This window comes from Stegodyphus dumicola, chromosome 8, assembly GCF_044657685.1.
Source record: "Stegodyphus dumicola isolate Sdum_Otavi_A_Nest chromosome 8, ASM4465768v1".
NCBI classification, from domain to species: Eukaryota; Metazoa; Arthropoda; class Arachnida; order Araneae; family Eresidae; genus Stegodyphus; species Stegodyphus dumicola.
The window spans coordinates 1225680-1248660 of record NC_140775.1 but is presented as its reverse complement, the minus strand read 5'-3'; the positions used below and the strand labels follow the sequence as shown (position 1 = coordinate 1248660).

General features: G+C 35.9%; 1 protein-coding gene across 1 annotated transcript in view; it reads right to left on the bottom strand.

The window, feature by feature from the left end:
- LOC118199006 (uncharacterized protein CG3556-like) overlaps positions 1-22756 on the bottom strand; it is a 60117-nt gene extending 37361 nt beyond the window's left edge. The window contains exons 1-3 of the mRNA XM_085822891.1: positions 22731-22756; positions 22193-22434; positions 566-744 (exon numbers count right to left, since the gene is read on the bottom strand). Of these exons, the coding sequence (XP_085679017.1) occupies positions 566-744; positions 22193-22434; positions 22731-22756 (447 nt within the window). The remainder of the gene's footprint in view (positions 1-565; positions 745-22192; positions 22435-22730) is intronic.
- Positions 22757-22981: the final 225 nt, after the last annotated feature.

Here is a 22981-nt window from a genome sequence, read left to right as displayed (position 1 = left end):
CAAAATTTAGGAACAGGAATGCAATTTAGGTAGAGAATCGCCAACACATTATTAAGCAATATTATTAGAATTTAATTTAATCAATTGATTTAAAAATAGCATTACATATATATATATATATATATATATATATATATGAAGTACAATTTTCTTCAGTAAATTATATCCCTCCTTTCTGCATGCATTCGTAGTGTAATTGGAAGCATACTCGCCGCATATTCGAGAGGTCCAAGGTTCGAGTCCCTGCGAGGACACGGTATATTTTCCCGTCTCTTGCTTCTAAATAAACTAAATTATCCTAGAACGGCGCCCGATGAAGATGACGACATGAAAAGTCAGCTGTGCTTTCACCGGCGTTCCAACCACGAATCTTCCTCTTGCTGACTGGCCATGTTCAAATATTGCACCGCAAGAATACACACACAGGAATGCGATAATTCCTTTCGTGTTGCATGGGCTTTTGCTTTTTTAGCATTGACTTTTTCTTTCCGGAGGAGGGAGGGGGTATGAGAACTTTTCTGATACTTTAAAAGTTTTGTGAGATATATTTTCAAAGAATACATACTTGAGTTACTACGGCTGTCTGATATACATTTCCAAAGCTACCATCTTGATGTTGCATTGATTTAAATTGCTTGAGGGTTGAATGGTAATTATGCATGATGAAAAAATTCCCTTCGCTGTCAAAGCCAATTTTTCGATTTTTCATGCAAGAAGGGGCCATAGATGCCATAGCTTGGAAATCTAAAATTCAAGTTTGTAAAAAAAGTTAACTAAGCACATATAATGCATTCATGAAGTTAACATAAATTAGTAAATACGCCAAAAAATGCAGAAAAATAATACAGAATTAGAGATTTCGAGAAACAGCCATTTCAGTTGTAACGTTGCGCGCCTCCAACTTGCACGCAACCAAGGGGTGACTGTGAAAACTGTATAAAAGATAGAGTCTTGTGAAGGGTTTAAGTCCCTTTTTATTCAACGTAATAAATTACAATTGCGTGCTCTTGACGCTCACAGACTGTGCCAACTCGGCAGTCAAATAAAAATAATAACCTGAAAAGAAACTAAAGACAAGACTCTAACTACGAGGCTCTCTAAAATAACTAACTCACCGCGTTTTACAATACCGCTGCTAATTCAGCAGACTTGAAGCTCACTTGAACGATTAACACTACTTCCCGCCAAGCACAAAGGCCGAAACGCGGGGTTCTTCAATTTCTCGCTAACTACCTCCGCGCTCGTGAAGTAAGAATATCACACACCGAACTTGTTTCCTTTCTATTTAAATCATAATACTTCCGCTGATAATTTGAATCCTTGCGCGTTCTACTAAAATTTACATATTCTGGCATTGGCAGTTCCAGGGGAAAGTAAGGCTTGACAGGAAAGATAGTTTAAACTTAAAATAAATGTTAGTTAAAATAAATATAAACCCTACATTTGCCGCTGCCAGAATTTGGAAAACTTGGAAGCAGGTCCTACAAACGACCTGTTGTAATTAAGACACAATAACACGCCGATAATAAATACTAATTCTGAAGTCAAACAACAAAAATCAGCGTTATACCTACAAAATTTTCACAGGACTAGTTTCGATGGTTTTACCGAACCATCATCTTCAGCTGCAAAACCGCAAATGAACAAGATAGGAAATAATGATTAGATAAGATAAGAAAGCCTGGACAAGAATAAGCAAGTGGCGCCATCTGTTGGCGAAACCAGAACTAAAACATAATTTCTCTAAAAGCCGAAGGCAAATTTGGATTGGAATTAGGATCGTTAACTAGAACAGAAAGATTTTTTTGAATGTGAAATGCCTCTAGAAAATCCAGTTCTCCAATGGAAGATGTTTTTTGAATAATTTTGGCAGCAGAAAAATTGAAAGTGTGATTTTCGGACCAACAATGTTGAGCAACAGAAGACTTCTGTGTTTCCTTTTTTCTAACATATGCCTCATGTTCTTTGACGCGAAATTTTAAGGCTCTCTTAGTTTGGCCAATGTAAATTAAACCACACTGGCAAGGAATCCTATAAATACCCCAGGAATTCATATCGGGAATGGGGTCCTTGAGTATGGAACTCGGAATTTTATTGATGGGAGAATAAACAACCCGAAAGTTAAATTTCTGCAAAATATGTGCAACTTTATAGCTAATTGATGGAAAGAAGGGAATGAGAACAGAATTTTTATAATCTCCTAAAATAAGAGTGTGGCTTTTAGTGTGTTGAAATGAGAATTTTTTAACTGCTTGATTAATAATGTTGGGTGAAAAGCCCCTGTCAATAGCTATTGCTTTTAAATAATTTAGTTCTTCATCAAGGGCTAGTTTGGAGGAGCAAACTTGAAGAGCACGGAAAACATAGGAATAAAATGAAGCTAACTGTTGTTTAGTCGGATGACATGATTTAAAGTGTGGTGGAAGGCAAACCGATGAAGGTTTACGGCAAACTGTAGTACTGAAGTTGGATGTGTTACGTGTGACCAGAATGTCGAGAAACGGAAGAGAATTGCAAGTCTCAAGTTCAAAAGTGAACTGAATAGCAGGATCAATAGAATTCATTGTTGAAAGAACTTTATTTAAATCATCTTTATTACCTTAAAACAGGGTAAAAGTATCGTCTACGTAGCGGAACCATGCCGGGAAGTTTAAAGTTTCAAACAATTTTGATTCATAATAATGCATGTAGATATCAGCCAGGATGGGACTGAGGGGGCTTCCCATGGCTAATCCCTCAGTTTGCTTGTAATATTTATTTTGGAAAACAAAATGTGTTTGTTTCAAACAGAGTTGAGTGAGAGAAATTAGCTCATCAATTTCGATGCAAGAGAAATGAAATTCGCGAAGTCTGGTTTCTAGACATCTTAATGCACCCTCCACTGGGACATTGGTGAATAATGATTTTACATCAAAAGAAACCATGAGTAAATTACTAGGAGAAATGTTTTTAACCTTTTTTACAAACTCTATTGAATTTTTTACGGTGTAAATGTTATTGTCTAATAGAGTGGAAAATCTAGACACTAAATATTTAGCTAAAGGATACGAGGCAGTACCTAAATTTGATACAATAGGGCGGAAAGGATTACCACTTTTATGAATTTTGGGAAGAGCATATAATCTGGCACAATTCGCAACAGATGGGATAAGCGAATGTTTTAAGTTGCTTGAAATGATTTGCGAAGATTTGATCGCAGTTTTTATTTTGGATAAGTCCGAAGGTGAAGGATCTTTAGGGATCGGATTATATGGTCCTTCGTTTAAGAGTTTAGTGACACCATCGATGTAAGTGTTCTTATCCATGACGACTATCTGGCCACCTTTGTCGGCCTTTGAAATGATAATATCCGGGTTAGAATGAATTTCGCGCATTGTAGCTCTTTCTCTCGCAGTTAGATTTGGTTTCAAAGGTTTATTATTGAATTTCACATTATGAGCGATAAGATGCCTAATCATTTCTTTCTGTGAATCTGAAACTTTACTGAACTTGAAAGCTTTTTCGATAGCAGCCAAAATCTTTGGAATCGAGGGTTTACAGGTTTGTGAGAAGTTAAAATTATATTTTAGAATTCTCTCTTGTTCTTCTGAAAGACTAACATTAGAAATATTAACTATTGGCTTGATGTTTACAATGGGAAGATTTTTTTGAACTACTTGAACTGGAAGACTGTAAAAGAAGTTTTTCGAATTTAACTGCAAGGGTGTTTTTATGACGGTTAACTGCATTCTCCGTTCTAGACCAAGACTTTTGTTCAAGGGCAGTGAATTTTGGATATGATCTAGCGAGTTCCAGATGAAGCTTATAGAGTTCATGTTCAATTTTGGACAATTGTTGACGTGTATCCCTTATCACGGACCGAAGTAAGGCAAGCTTGCAATTTAACAGAATTCTTGAAACGCGACTCGAAGGTTTTTGATTAGATTTGATTTGAATAAAATTGGGGATCAATTTTTTACATTTACATTTAAGTAAAAAGTCAAGATGATTCAGGAATTTTTGCCGTTTCAGGCGTAATTTAGTGAAACGATTAACGGATGAAGGCATGATAAACAATGCAGAAAATCAAACTAAATTAACTGAGCAATAATAAAGTACACACAAAACAGCAGAAAAATCCCTCAGTGAAATGAATAGAAAACAAAACGTTTGTAAGCAAAATGCATGAAATCAGACAAGCAAAGCACAATATCCAAATGTACAAAACATAAACATAACTTGAAAATTGCAAAAATGTACTCACCGAAACTCCTACAATCACAAAATGGCGGCTACACCACGTGCAAAAAAGAAAGCAAAATATAAGCCTGTTTGGGGCTTCTATAATTAAGACACAATAACACGCCGAATAAATACTAATTCAGAAGTCAAACAACAAAAATCAGCGTTATACCTACAAAATTTTCACAGGACTAGTTTCGATGGTTTTACCGAACCATCATCTTCAGCTGCAAAACCGCAAATGAACAAGATAAGAAATAATGATTAGATAAGATAAGAAAGCCTGGACAAGAATAAGCAAGTGGCGCCATCTGTTGGCGAAACCAGAACTAAAACATAATTTCTCTAAAAGCCGAAGGCAAATTTGGATTGGAATTAGGATCGTTAACTAGAACAGAAAGATTTTTTTGAATGTGAAATGCCTCTAGAAAATCCAGTTCTCCAATGGAAGATGTTTTTTGAATAATTTTGGCAGCAGAAAAATTGAAAGTGTGATTTTCGGACCAACAATGTTGAGCAACAGAAGACTTCTGAGTTTCCTTTTTTCTAACATATGCCTCATGTTCTTTGACGCGAAATTTTAAGGCTCTCTTAGTTTGTAAGTTTCTCTAATTCTGAACTAACTGGCGAGAACCTCGTTTACACAAAAAAAATCTTATGTAACAAATTGTATACTAAAATTCTGTTGATCGTTATAAAGCTCTCTTCTTACAGCAACTTTTCCTGGACTTCATCAATCAATCTTGGTCTTTCCTTCCAGCATCTGGAAGGAATAAGTATCAGTATCTTTCTACATACATTATAATTTACACTTTCTTGACACAATAAATTTTTGTTTTTAACAATTCGTTTTTCTTAGTTATTGCTTAATTAACATTCATTCAATTTTTCAAGCATTAATTTAACTTTACCCTGGCTCTCCACCGTGTGTGGTGTCAAACGGGAATATTCGTGTTTTAGTCTTACAACACTTCCCCTAACCACCATGATTTGTTAGAATTCAACAACCAAATAGACACACCTTACTCGACATTCTACAACTCAATGAGCTACTTTAATATTCTTAAAAATTCAAATGTAGGTGGAGAACCCTACAAAACACATTCATTCTAACTTCCCCCTCATTCATCTTTAAACATGCAGGCTTTCGCTCTAAAGGATGACTTTATCTGCAATTTAATACTTAAATTTTGACTTCATTGCTTTTAAGCATTCACTTTTAGCATCTACAATTTTATGCTTCTAGACTAAATTCTAATTTTACATAACATTCAAGTATTTACGTACATTTACAAAATTTTAATACATATGATTTTTACAATTTCCCATAAAATGAATAAGAGAAATCGGGAAATTATCATTAAACATACGGGTAAAAGAGGAAAGTCTCAAAGTATTAATTTTTGTAGTAAAACATTTGCAAAATCCTCTTATTTTAGGTATGGAGTTTTTAAGGGCCACGAGGGCCAAATCGAATTTTCAGGACAGTTCTATTGTGCTGGAGATGGACCAGAGGGTGGTGGAACCTGTGGAACAACCGCAAGTTGACCTTAGCCATTTCAATGAACATGAAACTCAAACCATCCAGCAAGTGGTGAGTAATTTTTCTAACTTGTTTTCAGAAAAGCCTGGTAGCTGTCAAATAGTTGCGCATCAGATACAGTTAACTGCCAAAAAACCTTGTAGGACTAAACCGTATCGTTATGATAAACAAAAAGACGTAATCATCGAAGAACATATTCAGGAGATGTTAAAGAATAAAATAATAACGCCAATAAATAGTAAGTACGCGAGTCCAGTCGTACTATGTAGGAAAAAGAACGAGTTTCCTCCTTTGGATAAAAGGGCTTGGTGGTTTGCTATTGATTACAGAAAACTAAATAGTATTACGAAATTTCCAGTTTACCCTTTGCCGGTTATAGACGAGATCATTACACAGATCAAATCGACAAGATACATGTCTACTTTGGACTTAACGTCTGGCTACTATCAAATAGCTATGAGACCCGAAGACATACATAAAACCGCGTTTATAACAAACTCGGGCACTTATGCATTTTTACGCATGCCCTTTGGGTTGTGTGGGGCCCCATCAACATTCCAGAGAGATATGGACATTGTTCTAAAGCCTGTCCTAGGAAAATCAACTTTAATTTATCTAGATGATATAATTATAACGAGTAGTACGTTGGAACAACACATTAGTGACCTCGAACAAGTTTTTAAATTATTAAAAGAGGCTGGTCTTACAATTAACGCCTCAAAATGCAAGTTCGCAACTAAAGAACTTAAATATCTCGGTTATAAAATTTCGCAAAAGGGTATAGAAACGCAAGATTCAAAAATAAAAGCTATTAAGAATTTCTCACCGCCCAACACCGCCAAGAAACTTTCGTCTTTCCTTGGACTATGTTCTTACTATCGATCTTTCATAAAAGATTTCGCTAATATTGTTGAACCACTCTTAGTAATCAAAAGAAAAAGGGGTAAATTTACGTGGACAGCGGAAGCAAACACAGCATTTGAAAGATTAAAAGAAGCGCTCATTAATGCCCCTGTTTTAAAATTCCCGGAGGGGGACGAAAACCTGGAAATTGCAGCAGATGCATCAGACTATGCGGTGGGTGCGGTTCTTATGCAAAATAACCATCCGCTGGCATTTTTTAGTAAAACATTGAATCAAACACAAAGGAATTATACAGCTACAGAAAGAGAAACATTAGCCGTATTAATGGCTGTACACAAATTTCGAGTTTATTTCGGCAAATCGCCAGTAACTGTCTTTTCGGATCATGCGGCTGTTGGTAGACTTTACTCGGGAAAAAACCTAACGCCCAGGTTAATAAGATGGGCTTTAAAACTCCAAGAATATAATATCACAATAAAATATAAACCGGGTAAGGAAAACAATGTAGCTGACGCACTTTCTCGTATAAAACTGGACGATGAAGGAAATGAACTTAAATGCGCTGTGTTGACTTTAAAATTTTAGATTCTAGAGATACGATTATTACTGAACTGAAAGCTGATCCTGAATTTGGAAATATCTATGCATATTTGAAAGACCCCGAAAGCTTTGAGCACACAGATATCGATGCGATAAGAAATAGAGCAGAAAACTATGAAATAATAGATAATTTATTATTTTATACGAAAACAACAAACGAAAATCTTGAGTACAAACCAGTCATCCCAGCTTCGCTTCGATTAAGCATTTTGAAGGAATTACACGACGCGAAAACAGCGGTCCATTTATGGGTCAGAAAGACTTTAAAAAGGGCACGCGAGGCGGTATATTTTCCGCAATTATACAAAATAGTAACGGCGTATGTCAGGTCCTGCAATCAATGTCAGTTAATAAATGATATTAATTACAGCCCGGCCGGGTACTTAAATAGCATTCGCGCTACATTTCCGAATGAAATTTTAGGCAATGATCTTCTTGGTTCTTTCCCCCAGAGTGAGTTAAATAAAAATCGTTTTCTTTTAGTATTTGTAGATCATTTTTCAAAATGGATAGAAATTGTTCCACTTAAACGCGCGTCAGCCAAAACATTCGCAGATGCATTCTTACACAGATACATTTTAAAATACGGTGCACCGATAAAAGTCATTAGCGATAACGGAAAACAATTCATTAGTCAAATATTTGAAAACATATGCAATGGACTTGGCATACGCCATATGAAAATGCTTCCGTATAGACCACAGGCAAATATAGCAGAAAGAGTGAATAAAAACATAGTAAAAATAATTCGCAGTTACGTGAGCACACATCACAAGCGCTGGGATGGCTACATAAATGAGTTAGCTTATGCTTTAAGAACAGCAAATCACGATACTACGGGAAAAACCCCAGCAGAATTATTTTTAGGCCGAAAATTAATTACGCCTTTAGATAAATTATTCTTTGTGCAACAAAGAGAGCAGGAGTTTAAACAAAAAGATGTGCAAAAGCTGATTGATCAGGCGCTTAAAAGCTCGGATACGGCAAGAAATAGGCAGAAAGTATATTATGATAGAAAACGCCGTGAAGCAGATTTTAAAGTTGGGGATAAAGTATTGAAGCGGAAATTTTCTTTATCAAGTGCCCCAGACAATTTTACGGCAAAGCTAGCTCCAAAATTTGAAGGTCCCTATGTAATTCAGGAAATCAAAGGAGTACTATTATATCTTAAGAACGAGAGAGGGGAAATCTGTAAAGCAAGTCCCGACCAGGTGAAAAAATACTATAATCCAAATGATTTTGAAATCCTTAAAATTTTCTTGCAGGACTCATGTCTAAACGAAGTAGAAGGTCCAGAAATAACAACAACTATTCCACCACCCAAGAAGCAGAGAACTGAAGAGAGACCTAGCCCTTCTACAACCCGGACGTCGGTATCAAAAAGAAAAAATAACTTTCAAACTCCAGCGTTTAAGAAAAACAAGAATACAGATGCACCGCGTAAAGAAACCGTGGTAAAGAGCAAAACACCACCTACAACGGATCGCAGGAGAAATTATACACCAAGGAGAACGCGCACACGGCCACAGAGTCAGGTGCCAGCAAGGCCGCCGTTCCGGAAACTGAAACGGCAACAGGAGCAACAAAAATATCAAGAACAGAAGAAATTCAAGAAGGAATCCAGACCGGAGGACGTCAAGACCAGCCGTCCCAGGGAAAAACGGAAATGCCAACAACCAGACGATTACTCCGCCAAGAGGCCAGCATGTAGAGGACGCAAAAGAAAAACTAATGTGGACGACACTCGGAGGTCAGTAAGGAAAAGATTGACGTCCATGAAACCTCTAACTTGGGACCAATATTGCAAAAAAAGAATGACGGAGTTTCAAGCAGCGAAAACTCAAAGATAAGTTAAAACCTTCTATAATTTTTTTTTTCTCTTTTGTTCCGAAATGTTATGTATAAGTACGAAGTTCTATGTTTTGACGAAAGTCAATATGTCTCGGTTGAGACTTAGTTTTGTTTTACTTTATTTAGCTAAGGCAAAAGTATTATTTTCTTTAAGTGTAAAAGATAAGAACAAGCATTTTCTGTTGGTCGAAAGACTAATTCTGTTATGTTAAAGCCAAAATTTGGCCGAAGATAAAAATAACTTCGTATTCTCGTATTAATAAGAATTTTAGTTTCAGTGCCGCCAGCTTGGCGAAGAATGAGTAAAGTAAAAATTTATTTTCTCTTATTCATTTTATGGTAAATTGTAAAAAGCATATGTATTAAACTTTTGTAAATGTATGTAAATACTTGCATGTTATGTAAAAGTAGAATTTAGTCTAGAAGCATAAAATTTTAGATGCTAAAAGTAAATGCTCAAAAGCAATGAAGTCAAAATTTAAGTATTAAATTGTAGATAAAGTCATGCTTTAGAGCGAAAGCCTGCATGTTTAAAGATGAATGAGGGGGAAGTTAGAATGAATGTGTTTTGTAGGGTTCTCCACCTACACTTGAATTTTTAAGAATGATAAAGTAGCTCATTGAGTTGTAGAATGTCGAGTAAGGTGTGTCTATTTGGTCGTTGAATTCTAACAAATCATGGTGGTTAGGGAAAGTGTTGTAAGACTAAAACACGAATATTCCAGTTTGACACCACACATGGTGGAGAGCCAGGGTAAACTTAAATTAATGCTTGAAAAATTGAATGAATGTTAATTAAGCAATAACTAAGGAAAAAGAATCGTTTAAAAACAAAAATTTATTGTGTCAAGAAAGTGTAAATTATAATGTATTTAGAAAGATACTGATACTTGTTCCTTCCAGATGCTGGAAGGAAAAGACCAAGATTGATTGATGAAGTCCAGGAAAAGTTGCTGTAAGAAGAGAAAATTATAAGTATACACAGAATTTTAGTATACAATTTGTTACATAAGATTTTTTTTGTGTAAACGAGGTTCTCGACAGTTAGTTCAGAATTAGAGAAACTTACAACAGGTCGTTTGTAGGACCTGCTTCCAAGTTTTCCAAATTCTGGCAGCGGCAAATGTAGGGTTTATATTTATTTTAACTAACATTTATTTTAAGTTTAAACTATCTTTCCTGTCAAGCCTTACTTTCCCCTGGAACTGCCAATGCCAGAATATGTAAATTTTAGTAGAACGCGCAAGGATTCAAATTATCAGCGGAAGTATTCTGATTTAAATAGAAAGGAAACGAGTTCGAGGTGTGATATTCTTACTTCACGAGCGCGGAGGTAGTTGGCCAGAAATTGAAGAACCCCGCGTTTCGGCCTGTGTGCTTGCCTGGAAGTAGTGTTAATCGTTCAAGTGATCTTCAAGTTTGCTGAATTAGCAGCGGTATTGTAAAACGCGGTGAGTTAGTTACTTTTAGAGAGCCTCGTAGTTAGAGTCTTGTCTTTAGTTTCTTTTCAGGTTTTTATTTTTATTTGACCGCCGAGTTGGCGCAGTCTGTGAGCGTCAAGAGCCCGCACTTGTAATTTGTTACGCTGAATAAAAAGGGATTTAAACCCTTAACAAGACTCTGTCTTTTATCCAGTTTTCACAGTCAGCTCTTGGTTGCGTGCAAGTTGGAGGCGCGCAACGCTACATCCTTTTGTAAAAATCCTGTAGTTTAGGTACGGGAAAGGGAGGTTCCTGAATTATAAAAGGCAAAAATTCTAAGTAATATTTTTGCACCCTAATTTGTTTGATTTAACTCGATAGTTTAATTACATTCCTTTTGTTAAAAATTGAAATGACTAATTCCAGAAAAATTTGCTTAAGCGATGTTTTATATTTAAAAATTTTTTATTCTTAATTAAATGATTAAAAAAGAACAGAAAAAATACACTAAAACAGTAATATCAGTGAAATGATATCTATCCTTAATGGTATGTATCATTGAGATACGTATGATCATTGAGATATGTATCCTTAATGGTTCACTGCAATTACACAGTGGTAAACCTTGCAAAACAATCGAGATTCTTATTTAATAATTTGAGTTTATTAAAGGTTCTCATTGAGTTCTTCTGAAATTTCTACAAAGCCTGAGAAAAAAAAAAAAAAAAAAAAAAGAGGTCTTGCCTTTTGTACTAAAAGTTATTTTACAAGTATATTTGCTACTTTGAATAATATTTAATGTTTCAAAATTATATAAATGCAATGAGATCATATGAAAAAAAATATGTAAAGTTAAACAATTCTTTTCTCTCAACTAGCATTAAATTACTATTATATGAGTTCATGTTAACAGGATTCAATATATAAAGTAATAGACATAGGAAGATTCCATTCAGAGCTAAATGATGGACATTCTTAATCATGAATATGCATATAATTATGCTAGTATATAAGTATGAGTCAAGTTCTTACTTCTGTATTAGTTCTTGAGTTATACATTTAAGGCATTTACAAATTTTTCTTATGAAGTTTAAGAAAATAATGGAGTTTCATTAACAGAGATTCGCTAATATTTTAAATTAGATTCTAAAAAATGTATTACACAAGCATAACTAAATTACATAGTTCTAAAATGTGTTTTCATTATAGTTTCTTAATAAAGAATTATTAATTAATAAACAAGGCATGAATATTTTCACTAAAAAATTAATGCAAATTGTTAACACAAGTTCCAAAGAACCAGAAAAATTACATTAATGAATTCCATAAGCATTGTGTGCATTAAGATATGTTGGGAAACCAAAAATAAATTCATGTATAATAAAATTCTCATATATTTATTGTAACAAGAGCTGTGATAATGCATAATTGTTGTGTTGTTGCTTATAGTTGTATTGGTTTTCTTATAATTTCGATAATATCGTTTATGTGACTGATAGTCCTATATCTAAGCTACTCTAGATAAGAGTTGTAGGTGAACACCTGTTTTTATATAAGGCAGGCCGGATCAGGTGGAAGAAATTGTGTTTGATGATTAACTAATAAGTGTGGTTTGAAACAAATTAGCAATTATACTTTGATATGTATGTTTATTTAATTGATTTCAACAAACTCCGCTATCGCCAAATGCCGAAATGGAAAGAACCTCTCCAGTTTCTAAGTCCTCTTCGTATTTAATTTTACAAGCAGTTTTACAAATTTTACAAGTATAAATTGATACCGCACTGTTACCACTAAATAAAAAAATTATTTGCAGTATTTCTATGAGACAAAGTTTGAATTGAAACTCTGAAAATAATATCTCTTAACCACATCCTTTTTCGTCAGCTCCGTTCTCGCAGTCCTTAATGCCATCGCATACCTTATACTTTGAAACGCAGGAATGATTTGAACATTGGAAAGCGTCAGGCTGTGCACAAATAATATTCTCTAGAATAGAAAAATGAACATTTACATAAAAATATATGCCACTGCACAGTATATTGGTATGTAGTGAAAATAAGTACATTTATATGTAAAAAAAAAATTAAAAAAATAAGAAATCATAGCAGCTGATTAATTTTATTTAACACATACTTAACTGATTGGATAGAAAATTATTCAAATTTAATTAAAAGTGTTCGAGAAATTGTTAGAATAAATTAGTGTCATTTCTGCATAATGAAACTTGGCAACATTATAAAAAACAAACAAGCGCCAAACGATATATATTGGTAAGAGAGGATTCTATTTATGCTCTTGATTAGGCCGTTTAGTCGACGTCCTCTTTTTTACCTGCGATTTGCACCTGCATGTTGTACCCGTACTTGGATGACGTGTTTTCCCGCCTCAGTGTTGGAGATCGTCTGCGTTTTTGCCTTGTGGTGCTTATCTTGTGCCGTTAATTGTTCACCACTGATTTATTGGATTTCGATCCTTCGAATTTTTACTGATCTGGATTGTTTCCCACATATAGTTACCCTACATATAGTGTCTGTGCTGAAGTCAAGGGCCTTGTGAGGTTCCGCAGGCTCATCCGTTTGCCAGAACATCTTTATGTGGGTCTGGTTCCGGGGCGCCGGACTCCATCCATCAAGGTTTTGGTATTTGTTGAAATTTGATGTTGGCTCCATTTGTTGAATTTGCTTATGGATGATGGAACCATTTTTTGAAAGTTTTTGCGGCTACCGTTGAGGAGCTGAGAATCAAGAAACAAAATGGAAATCTTTCTATCAAAGAAGACAAAGAATTTGGTCTACTTCAAAAACTGTATGGTGCCTTAACTACTGCTCACAAAGAAATTGAACAGTCATTAGAACATTAAGAAGAAACACCTTCTACAGCTACAGAAAGTGAATGGAAAATTGTCAAAAGAAAACGTATGAAAGCCTCACCTAGTAAGCCAAATAAAGACAATTCAAATAAAATTCCTTTAGAACAAGAAACGGATAGTTCAGGTAACAAATCTAAACAAAAACCCAAAGGAGATCGTACCGTGGGTAAAAGGGAAAAAGGTCATTTTCGTCCCATTGATCCTTCTCAGCACAAGCCAGTTGTTACACCTTCCATAAGTAGCCAAGAATCAATGGACACTAGTTCTGTTGTTCCAAATGAATCTCAGATAAATGAAGAAATACAAAACGATCAAAACAAAAAAGGCAAAGCGCACCTGCTATATATATATAAATGACAAAAAATTGAATTGGAAACAACTGAAAGCATTATTTGCAGAACATGAATTATCAGACAAATCTGATTACACAGGTTACATTCAAAAAGAAGGTTTTTCAAAAATTAAAGTCTTTACGTTCAAAAATTAAAGTCTCTCATGTCAACATTCATAGAGAAATGACAAGTATTCTGAACAAAAAGGAAATTAAATATCACTCCTATCTCTTACCTTATAACGTTGCGCACCTCTAACTAGCACGCAACCTAGAGGTGACTGTGAAAGCTTGTATAAACCACAGAGTCTTATAAAGGGTTTAAGTCCCTTTTTATTCAACGAACTAAATTACAATTGCGTCCTCTTGACGCTTACAACTGTGCCAACTAGGCAGTCAAATAAAAATAAAAACCTGAAAAGAAAGTAAAGACAATATTCTAACTACGAGGCTCTCTAAAATAACTAACTCACCGCGTTTTACAAATACCGCAGCTAATTCAGCAGACTTGAAGCTCACTGGAACAATTGCAACTACTTCCCGCCAAGCAAATAGGCCGCAACGCGGGGTTCTTTAATTCTCGATTTCTACCTCCGCGCTCGCGAAGTAAGAATAACTCTCACCGAACTCGTTTCCTTCTATTTAAATCATACTACTTCCGCTGATAATTTGAATGCTTGCGCGTTCTACTCAAATTTACATATTCTGGCATTGGCAGTTCCAGGGGAAAGTAAGGCTTGACAGGAAAGATAGTTTAAACTTAAAATAAATGTTAGTTAAAATAAATATAAACCCTACATTTGCCGCTGCCAGAATTTGGAAAACTTGGAAGCAGGTCCTACAAACGACCTGTTGTAAGTTTATCTAATTCTGAACTAACTGGCGAAAGCCTCGTTTACACAAAAAAAATCTTATGTAACAATTAAAATTCTGTTAGTCGTTACAAAGCTTTCTTCTTACAGCAACTTTTCCTGGACTTCATCAATCAATCTTGGTCTTTCCTTCCAGCATCTGGAAGGAATAAGTATCAGTATCTTTCTACATACATTATAATTTACACTTTCTTGACAAAATAAATTTTTGTTTTTAACGTTTCGTTTTTCTTAGTTATTGCTTACTTCACATTCATTCAATTTTTCAAGCATTAATTTAACTTTACCCTGGCTCTCCACCATGTGTGGTGTCAAACGGGAATATTCGTGTTTTAGTCTTACAACACTTCCCCTAACCACCATGATTTGTTAGAATTCAACAACCAAATAGACACACCTTACTCGACATTCTACAACTCAATGAGCTACTTTAATATTCTTAAAAATTCAAATGTAGGTGGAGAACCCTACGAAACACATTCATTCTAACTTCCCCCTCATTCATCTTTAAACATGCAGGCTTTCGCTCTAAAGCATGACTTTACAGTTTAATACTTAAATTTTGACTTCATTGCTTTTAAGCATTCACTTTTAGCATCTACAATTTTATGCTTCTAGACTAAATTCTACTTTTACATAACATGCAAGTATTTACATACATTTACAAAAGTTTAATACATATGCTTTTTACAATTTACCATAAAATGAATAAGAGAAAATAAATTTTTACTTTACTCATTCTTCGCCAAGCTGGCGGCACTGGAACTAAAATTCTTATCAGTACAAGAATACGAAGTTATTTTTATCTCCGGCCAAATTTTGGCTTTAACATAACAGAATTAGTCTTTCGACCAATCGAAAATGCTTGTTTTTAGCTTTTACACTTAAAGAAAATAATACTTTTGCCTTAGCTAAATAAAGTAAAACAAAACTAAGTCTCAACCGAGACATATTGACTTTCGTCAAAACATAGAACTTCGTACTTATGCATAACATTTCGGAACAAAAGAGAAAAAAAAAAATTATAGAAGGTTTTAACTTATCTTTGAGTTTTCGATGCTTGAAACTCCGTCATTCATTTTTGGCAATATTGGTCCCAAGTTAGAGGTTTCATGGATGTTAATCTTCTCCTTACTGATCTCCGAGTGTCGTCCATATTACGTTTTCTTTTGCGTCCTCTACATGCTGGCCTCTTGGCGGAGTAATCGTCTGGTGGTTGGCATTTCCGTTTTTCCCTGGGACGGCTGGTGTTGACGTCCTCCGGTCTGGAGTCCTTCTTGAATTTCTTCTGTTCCTCGTATTTTTGTGCCTCCTGTTGCCGTTTCAGTTTCCGGAACGGCGGCCTTGCTGGCACCTGACTCTGTGGCCGTGGGAGCGTTCTCCTTGATGTGTAATTTCTCCTGCCATCTTTTGTAGGTGGTGTTTTCGTCTTTACCACGGTTTCTTTACCCGGTTCATCTGTATTTTTGTTTTTCTTAAACGCCGGAGTTTGAAAATCCTTTTTTCTTTTTGATACCGACGTCCGGGTTGTAGAAGTGCTAGGTCTCTCTTCGGTTCTCCGTTTCTTGGGTGGTGGAATAGTTGTTGCAGTCTCTGGCCCTTCTATTTCGTTTAGACTTGAGTCCTGCAAGAAACTTTTAAGGATTTCAAAATAATTTGGATTATAATATTTTTTCACCTGGTCGGGACTTGCTTTACAGATTTCCCCTCTCTCGTTTTTAAGATATAAGACTACTCCTTTGATTTCCTGAATTACATAGGGGCCTTCAAACTTTGGAGCTAGCTTTGCCATAAAATTGTCTGGGGCACTTGATAAAGAAAATTTCCGTTTCAATACTTTATCCCCAAATTTAAAATCTGCTTCACGGCGTTTTCTATCGTAATATAACTTTTGTCTATTTCTTGCCGTATCCGAAGTTTTAAGCGCCTGATCAATTAGCTTTTGCACGTCCTTTTGTCTAAATTCCTGCTCTCTTTGTTGCACAAAGAATAATTTATCTATAGGCGTAATTAACTTTCTGCCTAAAAATAATTCTGCTGGAGTTTTTCCCGTAGTATCATGATGTGCCGTTCTTAAAGCATAAGCTAATTCATTTATGTAGCCATCCCAGCGCTTGTGATGTGTGCTAACGTAGCTGCGAATTATTTTTACAATGTTTTTATTAACTCTTTCTGCTATATTTGCCTGTGGTCTATACGGAACCATTTTGATATGGCGTATATCAAGTTCATTTCCGTTATCGCTAATGACTTTTATCGGTGCACCGTATTTTAAAATGTATCTGTGTAAGAATGCATCTGCGAATGTTTTGGCTGACGCGCGTTTAAGTGGAACAATTTCTATCCATTTTGAAAAATGATCTACTATTACTAAAAGGAAACGATTTTTATTTAACTCGCTCTGGGGGAAAGGACCAAGGAGATCTATGCCTAAAATTTCATTCGGAAATGTAGCGCGAATGCTATTTAAGTACCCGGCCGGGCTGTAATTAATATCATTTATTAACTGACATTGATTGCATGACCTGACATACGCCGTTACTATTTTGTATAATTGCGAGAAATATACCGCCTCGCGTACCCTTTTTAAAGTCTTTCTGACCCCGAGGTGGCCCGCTGTTTTTTTTTCGTGCAACTCCTTCAAAATGCTTAATCGAAGCGAGGCTGGGATGACTGGCTTATACTCAAGATTTACGTTCGTTGTTTTCGTATAGAATAATAAATTATCTATTATTTCATAGTTTTTTGCTCTATTTCTTATCGCATCGATATCTGTATGCTCAAAGCCTTCGGGGTCTTTCAAATAAGCATAGATATTTCCAAATTCAGGATCAGCTTTCAGTTCAGTAATAACCGTATCTCTAGAATCTAAAATTTTTGAAGTCAACACAGCGCATTTAAGTTCATTACCTTCATCGTCCAGTTTTATACGAGAAAGTGCGTCAGCTACATTGTTTTCCTTACCCGGTTTATATTTTATTGTGATATTATATTCTTGGAGTTTTAAAGCCCATCTTATTAACCTGGGCGTTAGGTTTTTTCCCGAGTAAAGTCTACCAACAGCCGCATGATCCGAAAAGACTGTTACTGGCGATTTGCCAAAATAAACTCGAAATTTGTGTACAGCCATTAATACGGCTAATGTTTCTCTTTCTGTAGCTGTATAATTCCTTTGTGTTTGATTCAATGTTTTACTAAAAAATGCCAGCGGATGGTTATTTTGCATAAGAACCGCGCCCACCGCATTGTCTGATGCATCTGCCGCAATTTCCAGGTTTTCATCCCCCTCAGGGAATTTTAAAACAGAGGCATTAATAAGCGCTTCTTTTAATCTTTCAAAAGCTGTGTTCGCTTCCGCTAACCTTACCGCTATGACAAACAAAAAGACGTAATCATCGAAGAACATATTCAGGAGATGTTAAAGAATAAAATAATAACGCCCATAAATAGTGAATACGCGAGTCCAGTCGTACTATGTAGGAAAAAGAACGAGTTTCCGCTGTCCACGTAAATTTACTCTTTTTTCTTTTGATTACTAAGAGTGGTTCAACAATATTAGCGAAATCTTTTATGAAAGATCGATAGTAAGAAAATAGTCCAAGGAAAGACGAAAGTTTCTTGGCGGTGTTGGGCGGTGGGAAATTCTTAATAGCTTTTATTTTTGAATCTTGCGTTTCTATACCCTTTTGCGAAATTTTATAACCGAGATATTTAAGTTCTTTAGTTGCGAACTTGCATTTTGAGGCGTTAATTGTAAGACCGGCCTCTTTTAATAATTTAAAAACTTGTTCGAGGTCACTAATGTGTTGTTCCAACGTACTACTCGTTATAATTATATCATCTAGATAAATTAAAGTTGATTTTCCTAGGACAGGCTTTAGAACAATGTCCATAGCTCTCTGGAATGTTGATGGGGCCCCACACAACCCAAAAGGCATGCGTAAAAATGCATAAGTGCCCGATTTTGTTATAAACGCGGTTTTATGTATATCTTCGGGTCTCATAGCTATTTGATAGTAGCCAGACGTTAAGTCCAAAGTAGACATATATCTCGTCGATTTGATCTGTCTAATGATCTCGTCTATAACCGGCAAAGGGTAAACTGGAAATTTAGTTATGCTATTTAGTTTTCTATAATCGATAGCAAACCTCCAAGCCCTTTTATCCGAAGGAGGAAACTCGTTCTTTTTCCTACATAGTACGACTGGACTCGCGTATTCACTATTTATGGGCGTTATTATTTTATTCTTTAACATCTCCTGAATATGTTCTTCGATGATTACGTCTTTTTCTTTGTCATAGCGGTAAGGTTTAGCCCTACAGGGTTTTTCGGCATTTAGTTGAATCTTGTGAGTCACGATCTGACAGTTTCCCGGTTTTTCTGAAAACAAATGAGAAAAATTACTCACCACTTGCTGTATTGCTTTACTTTCCTGGTCATTCAAATGACTAAGGTCCAATTCAGGTGTCTCCACCGGTTCCACCACCCTCTGGTCCATCTCCAGCACCACGGAACTATCTTGAAAATTTAATTTGGCCCTCGCGGCCCTTAAAAAGTCCATACCTAAAATAAGAGAGTGTTGGAGGTGTTTCACCAAAAAATTAATACTTTGAGATTTTCCTCTTTTACCTGTATGTTTAATGATACTTTCCCGATGCAGTGACATGTTTTTCCTTGCGCCGCTATAATTTCCGTATTTCTGGTTTTAAAGAGTCGTATCCTATAAAAATTCTTTTTGAAGAACTTTTCACTCATGAAATTTCCTTCTGCTCCTGTATCGATGAGGGCTTCTACTGGTACATCGCCAACCAGGACTTGTATAATTGGTAGCTGTGAGTTTTTTACGATGACTGTATTTAGATGTCTATTTGAGGGTTTTTCTAAAACTTCCGGGGTCTGGACCCTCCCTTTCACAGGCCCCTCTAGTCGTTTAAAGCTTTCCTTTCAATCTGTGTCTTCTGGGTACGCGGATGCTTATTTTCAAATTTTCTTTTTGGGCCTTGCCCTTCAAGTTTCGATGCGTTAGCTTGATAGTTCTTTCCCCCATATGAGCGATTTCCATTTCTTGTTTCCTCCTTCCTTCTGGTACTTTGAGAATATGTTTCCCCTCTCGCTCTTTCCGCGATTCTGCGATTTTGAAACTTCACCGCCAATTCGAAAAGTTCCTGCAATGTGGTTGGGTTTCTAATTTCAAAGTAGTCTTGGACAGCGGGTAACAATCTTGGTAATATTATTTCAATTATCTCCGCATCGGGTTTCTTGCCATACAGCATGTCCGTTAGCTTGATTTTTCGTAAAATAAAGTCCGTCAATTGTGCTGTATCCCGTTGATAGAAACTATATAGCTCGGCTTCCAGCCGTGCGCGATCTTTCACTATGGGGAAGGCCTTTACTAACGATTTTTTGAAATTTTCAAAAGTATACGTCGGGTTTCCAAATTCACCTAGAAGAAATTTGCCTATATTTTTCCACCATAGCGCGGCCTGTCCTCTTAGTGCTGATGTGGCGATGGCAACTTTTTGTCTTTCAGGCACAGGGTAGAGCTGAAAGTGGTTTTCTATACCTTCGAGAAATACCGCAACCGAATTTTTTCCGTCGAAATAGACGTTTGGCTTGATTGATGCTCTCAAAGTCTGGACCAGGTATCCAAATCCTTCTAACTGCGTTGTCATTTCTTGGTGTTGTCCAGCGGCTTCCATCCAATTTTCGGCCATTTCAGTTCGATAAGTGTTCGGGCGCCAAAATAACGTTGCGCGCCTCTAACTAGCACGCAACCTAGAGGTGACTGTGAAAGCTTGTATAAACCACAGAGTCTTATAAAGGGTTTAAGTCCCTTTTTATTCAACGAACTAAATTACAATTGCGTCCTCTTGACGCTTACAACTGTGCCAACTAGGCAGTCAAATAAAAATAAAAACCTGAAAAGAAAGTAAAGACAATATTCTAACTACGAGGCTCTCTAAAATAACTAACTCACCGCGTTTTACAAATACCGCAGCTAATTCAGCAGACTTGAAGCTCACTGGAACAATTGCAACTACTTCCCGCCAAGCACATAGGCCGCAACGCGGGGTTCTTTAATTCTCGATTTCTACCTCCGCGCTCGCGAAGTAAGAATAACTCTCACCGAACTCGTTTCCTTCTATTTAAATCATACTACTTCCGCTGATAATTTGAATGCTTGCGCGTTCTACTCAAATTTACATATTCTGGCATTGGCAGTTCCAGGGGAAAGTAAGGCTTGACAGGAAAGATAGTTTAAACTTAAAATAAATGTTAGTTAAAATAAATATAAACCCTACAGCCTGATGAGAAGAATCATGAAGTGGTCTTCCACCATCTTACAATGGACACAGATCCTGATGAAATCAAAGAACATTTAAGCAAAAATTACCAAGTGTCAATCAACTTTCTCATAGATTTAAAGGAGAAGTTAAAACAATTCCACTTTTTCTTATCACTCTGCAGAAAAATGAAAAATCTAACGAAATTTCTAAAGGAACCAAAATTTCTGGATTACATATCAAAGTCAAACCATATAAAGGAGGCTCTGGACCAGTCCAATGCTTTAAATGCCAAGGCTTTTATCATTCTCAAGCTGCCTGTTATAATGATTTTAAATGTGTCAAATGTGGAGACAAACACAATTCTAGAACATGACAAAAAGATAAGAACGCTCCAGCTAAATGTGCTAACTGCGGACTGGATCATACCGCTTCCTTTAAAGGTTGTGAAATGTTTCCCAAACAAACCAAAAAAGAACCTGTTAAAAATTATGCCGACAGATTTATCATGAACAAGTTCTTTGCGGATGCCATCAAAACCACAAATGGATCCACACCTAATTTCATCAGTGAAACTAAAACGATCTTTGAAGATATTAATATCTTAGTTAATTTCCTGAAAAATTCAGGAACACAACTTTTAGCACAAAATATCAGAAAACAAGAAACTCTCACAGAACCATATATCTCCAAATCAAATGAGAAAATTCAATAATTTCAAACATCCTCTCAAATTGTGCTATTGAAATGCAGCTGGCATATTGAACAAAATTGATGAATACACGAACTTTTTAGCCGAATATAACATCGACATCGGCATGATTTTGGAAACATACCTTCTTCCGGCCGATAGGCTTTATGTGCCAAATCACCGTATATACAGAGGTGATAAAACCACGCAATGCCGTAATGGAGTTGCAATCCTTATTAAAAACTCTATTCAATCTTGCCTCGTCTCCTCAGTTTGTACTGACAGATATGAATGTGTGATAGCAGCTGTTGTGCTTCCAAATAAAGAAGTCATACATTTTACTGCTATTTACACACCACCTAAACATAGACTCTCTGATAACATGCTTAAGAACTTACTCCCAGAAGATCAACAAGTAATCATTGCTGGAGATATTAACACCAAACATATTGACTGGGGATGCCACCAAACAAATGGCAGTGGACGTATTCTACACAATTTCATATGTAACCACCCAATTTTCCTGCATGTCCCGATTGAATCTACTTATAGACAGCTACTCCATGCCACTAAGATATCTTGGACATTATTGTCTCTAATACTTCTATTCTCATCGCTCTTGAAGTCAAATCTGAGCTTACCTCCGATCATGCACCAGTTATTGCTACTATTGGTGTTATGAAAGAAGACCGTCCAATTATTAAAAGCTATACTGACTGGATCAGTTTCCACAATATCCTGATTAAACAGCACTGTAATTTCCATGCTCTTTCTACCAAACAGGACATTGACCATGTCATTAAGATCTTCACTGACAACATTTTGAAAGCTTTCCGTGAAGCGACTGTCACTAAGCAACTGACTAATAATAATGTTAAACTCCCTAGAAGCATAAGAGAAATTATTAAAGAACGCAATAGAAAACTTAAACACTGGCATCGTAATTGGGATCCGGCTTTAAAACGAGAAATTAACATTTTAAACAGAAGAATTATACAACTTATTTTCGATTTCAAAACAGAATCCAAGGAAGAATTCATCTCCAAACAGAACATCAATGATGGCTCATTTTGGAAATATCTTCAAAATTTCAAGAAGACCATTTACAATTAACCTCTCCATTCTGGTTCTACTACTGCATATTCGATTCATGATAAAGTTAACATTTTTGCTGATTACCTTGAAGAACAATTCACTCCAAACATGGACCCGGGGAATCCTATTTTTAAAGATACTATGGAAATTTATGTACATTCATGGCTCTATTCTTCCACTGCTCACAATCCCCCAAGTTCACAACTCCACTGGAGGTTATTAACATCATTCGTTATCTAAACGGTAAAAAGGTTCCTGGAAATCAAATCACCAATCAAATGCTTCGAAATCTCCCAAGAAAAGTGATTAGTAAACTTACTTGTATCTTTAATGCT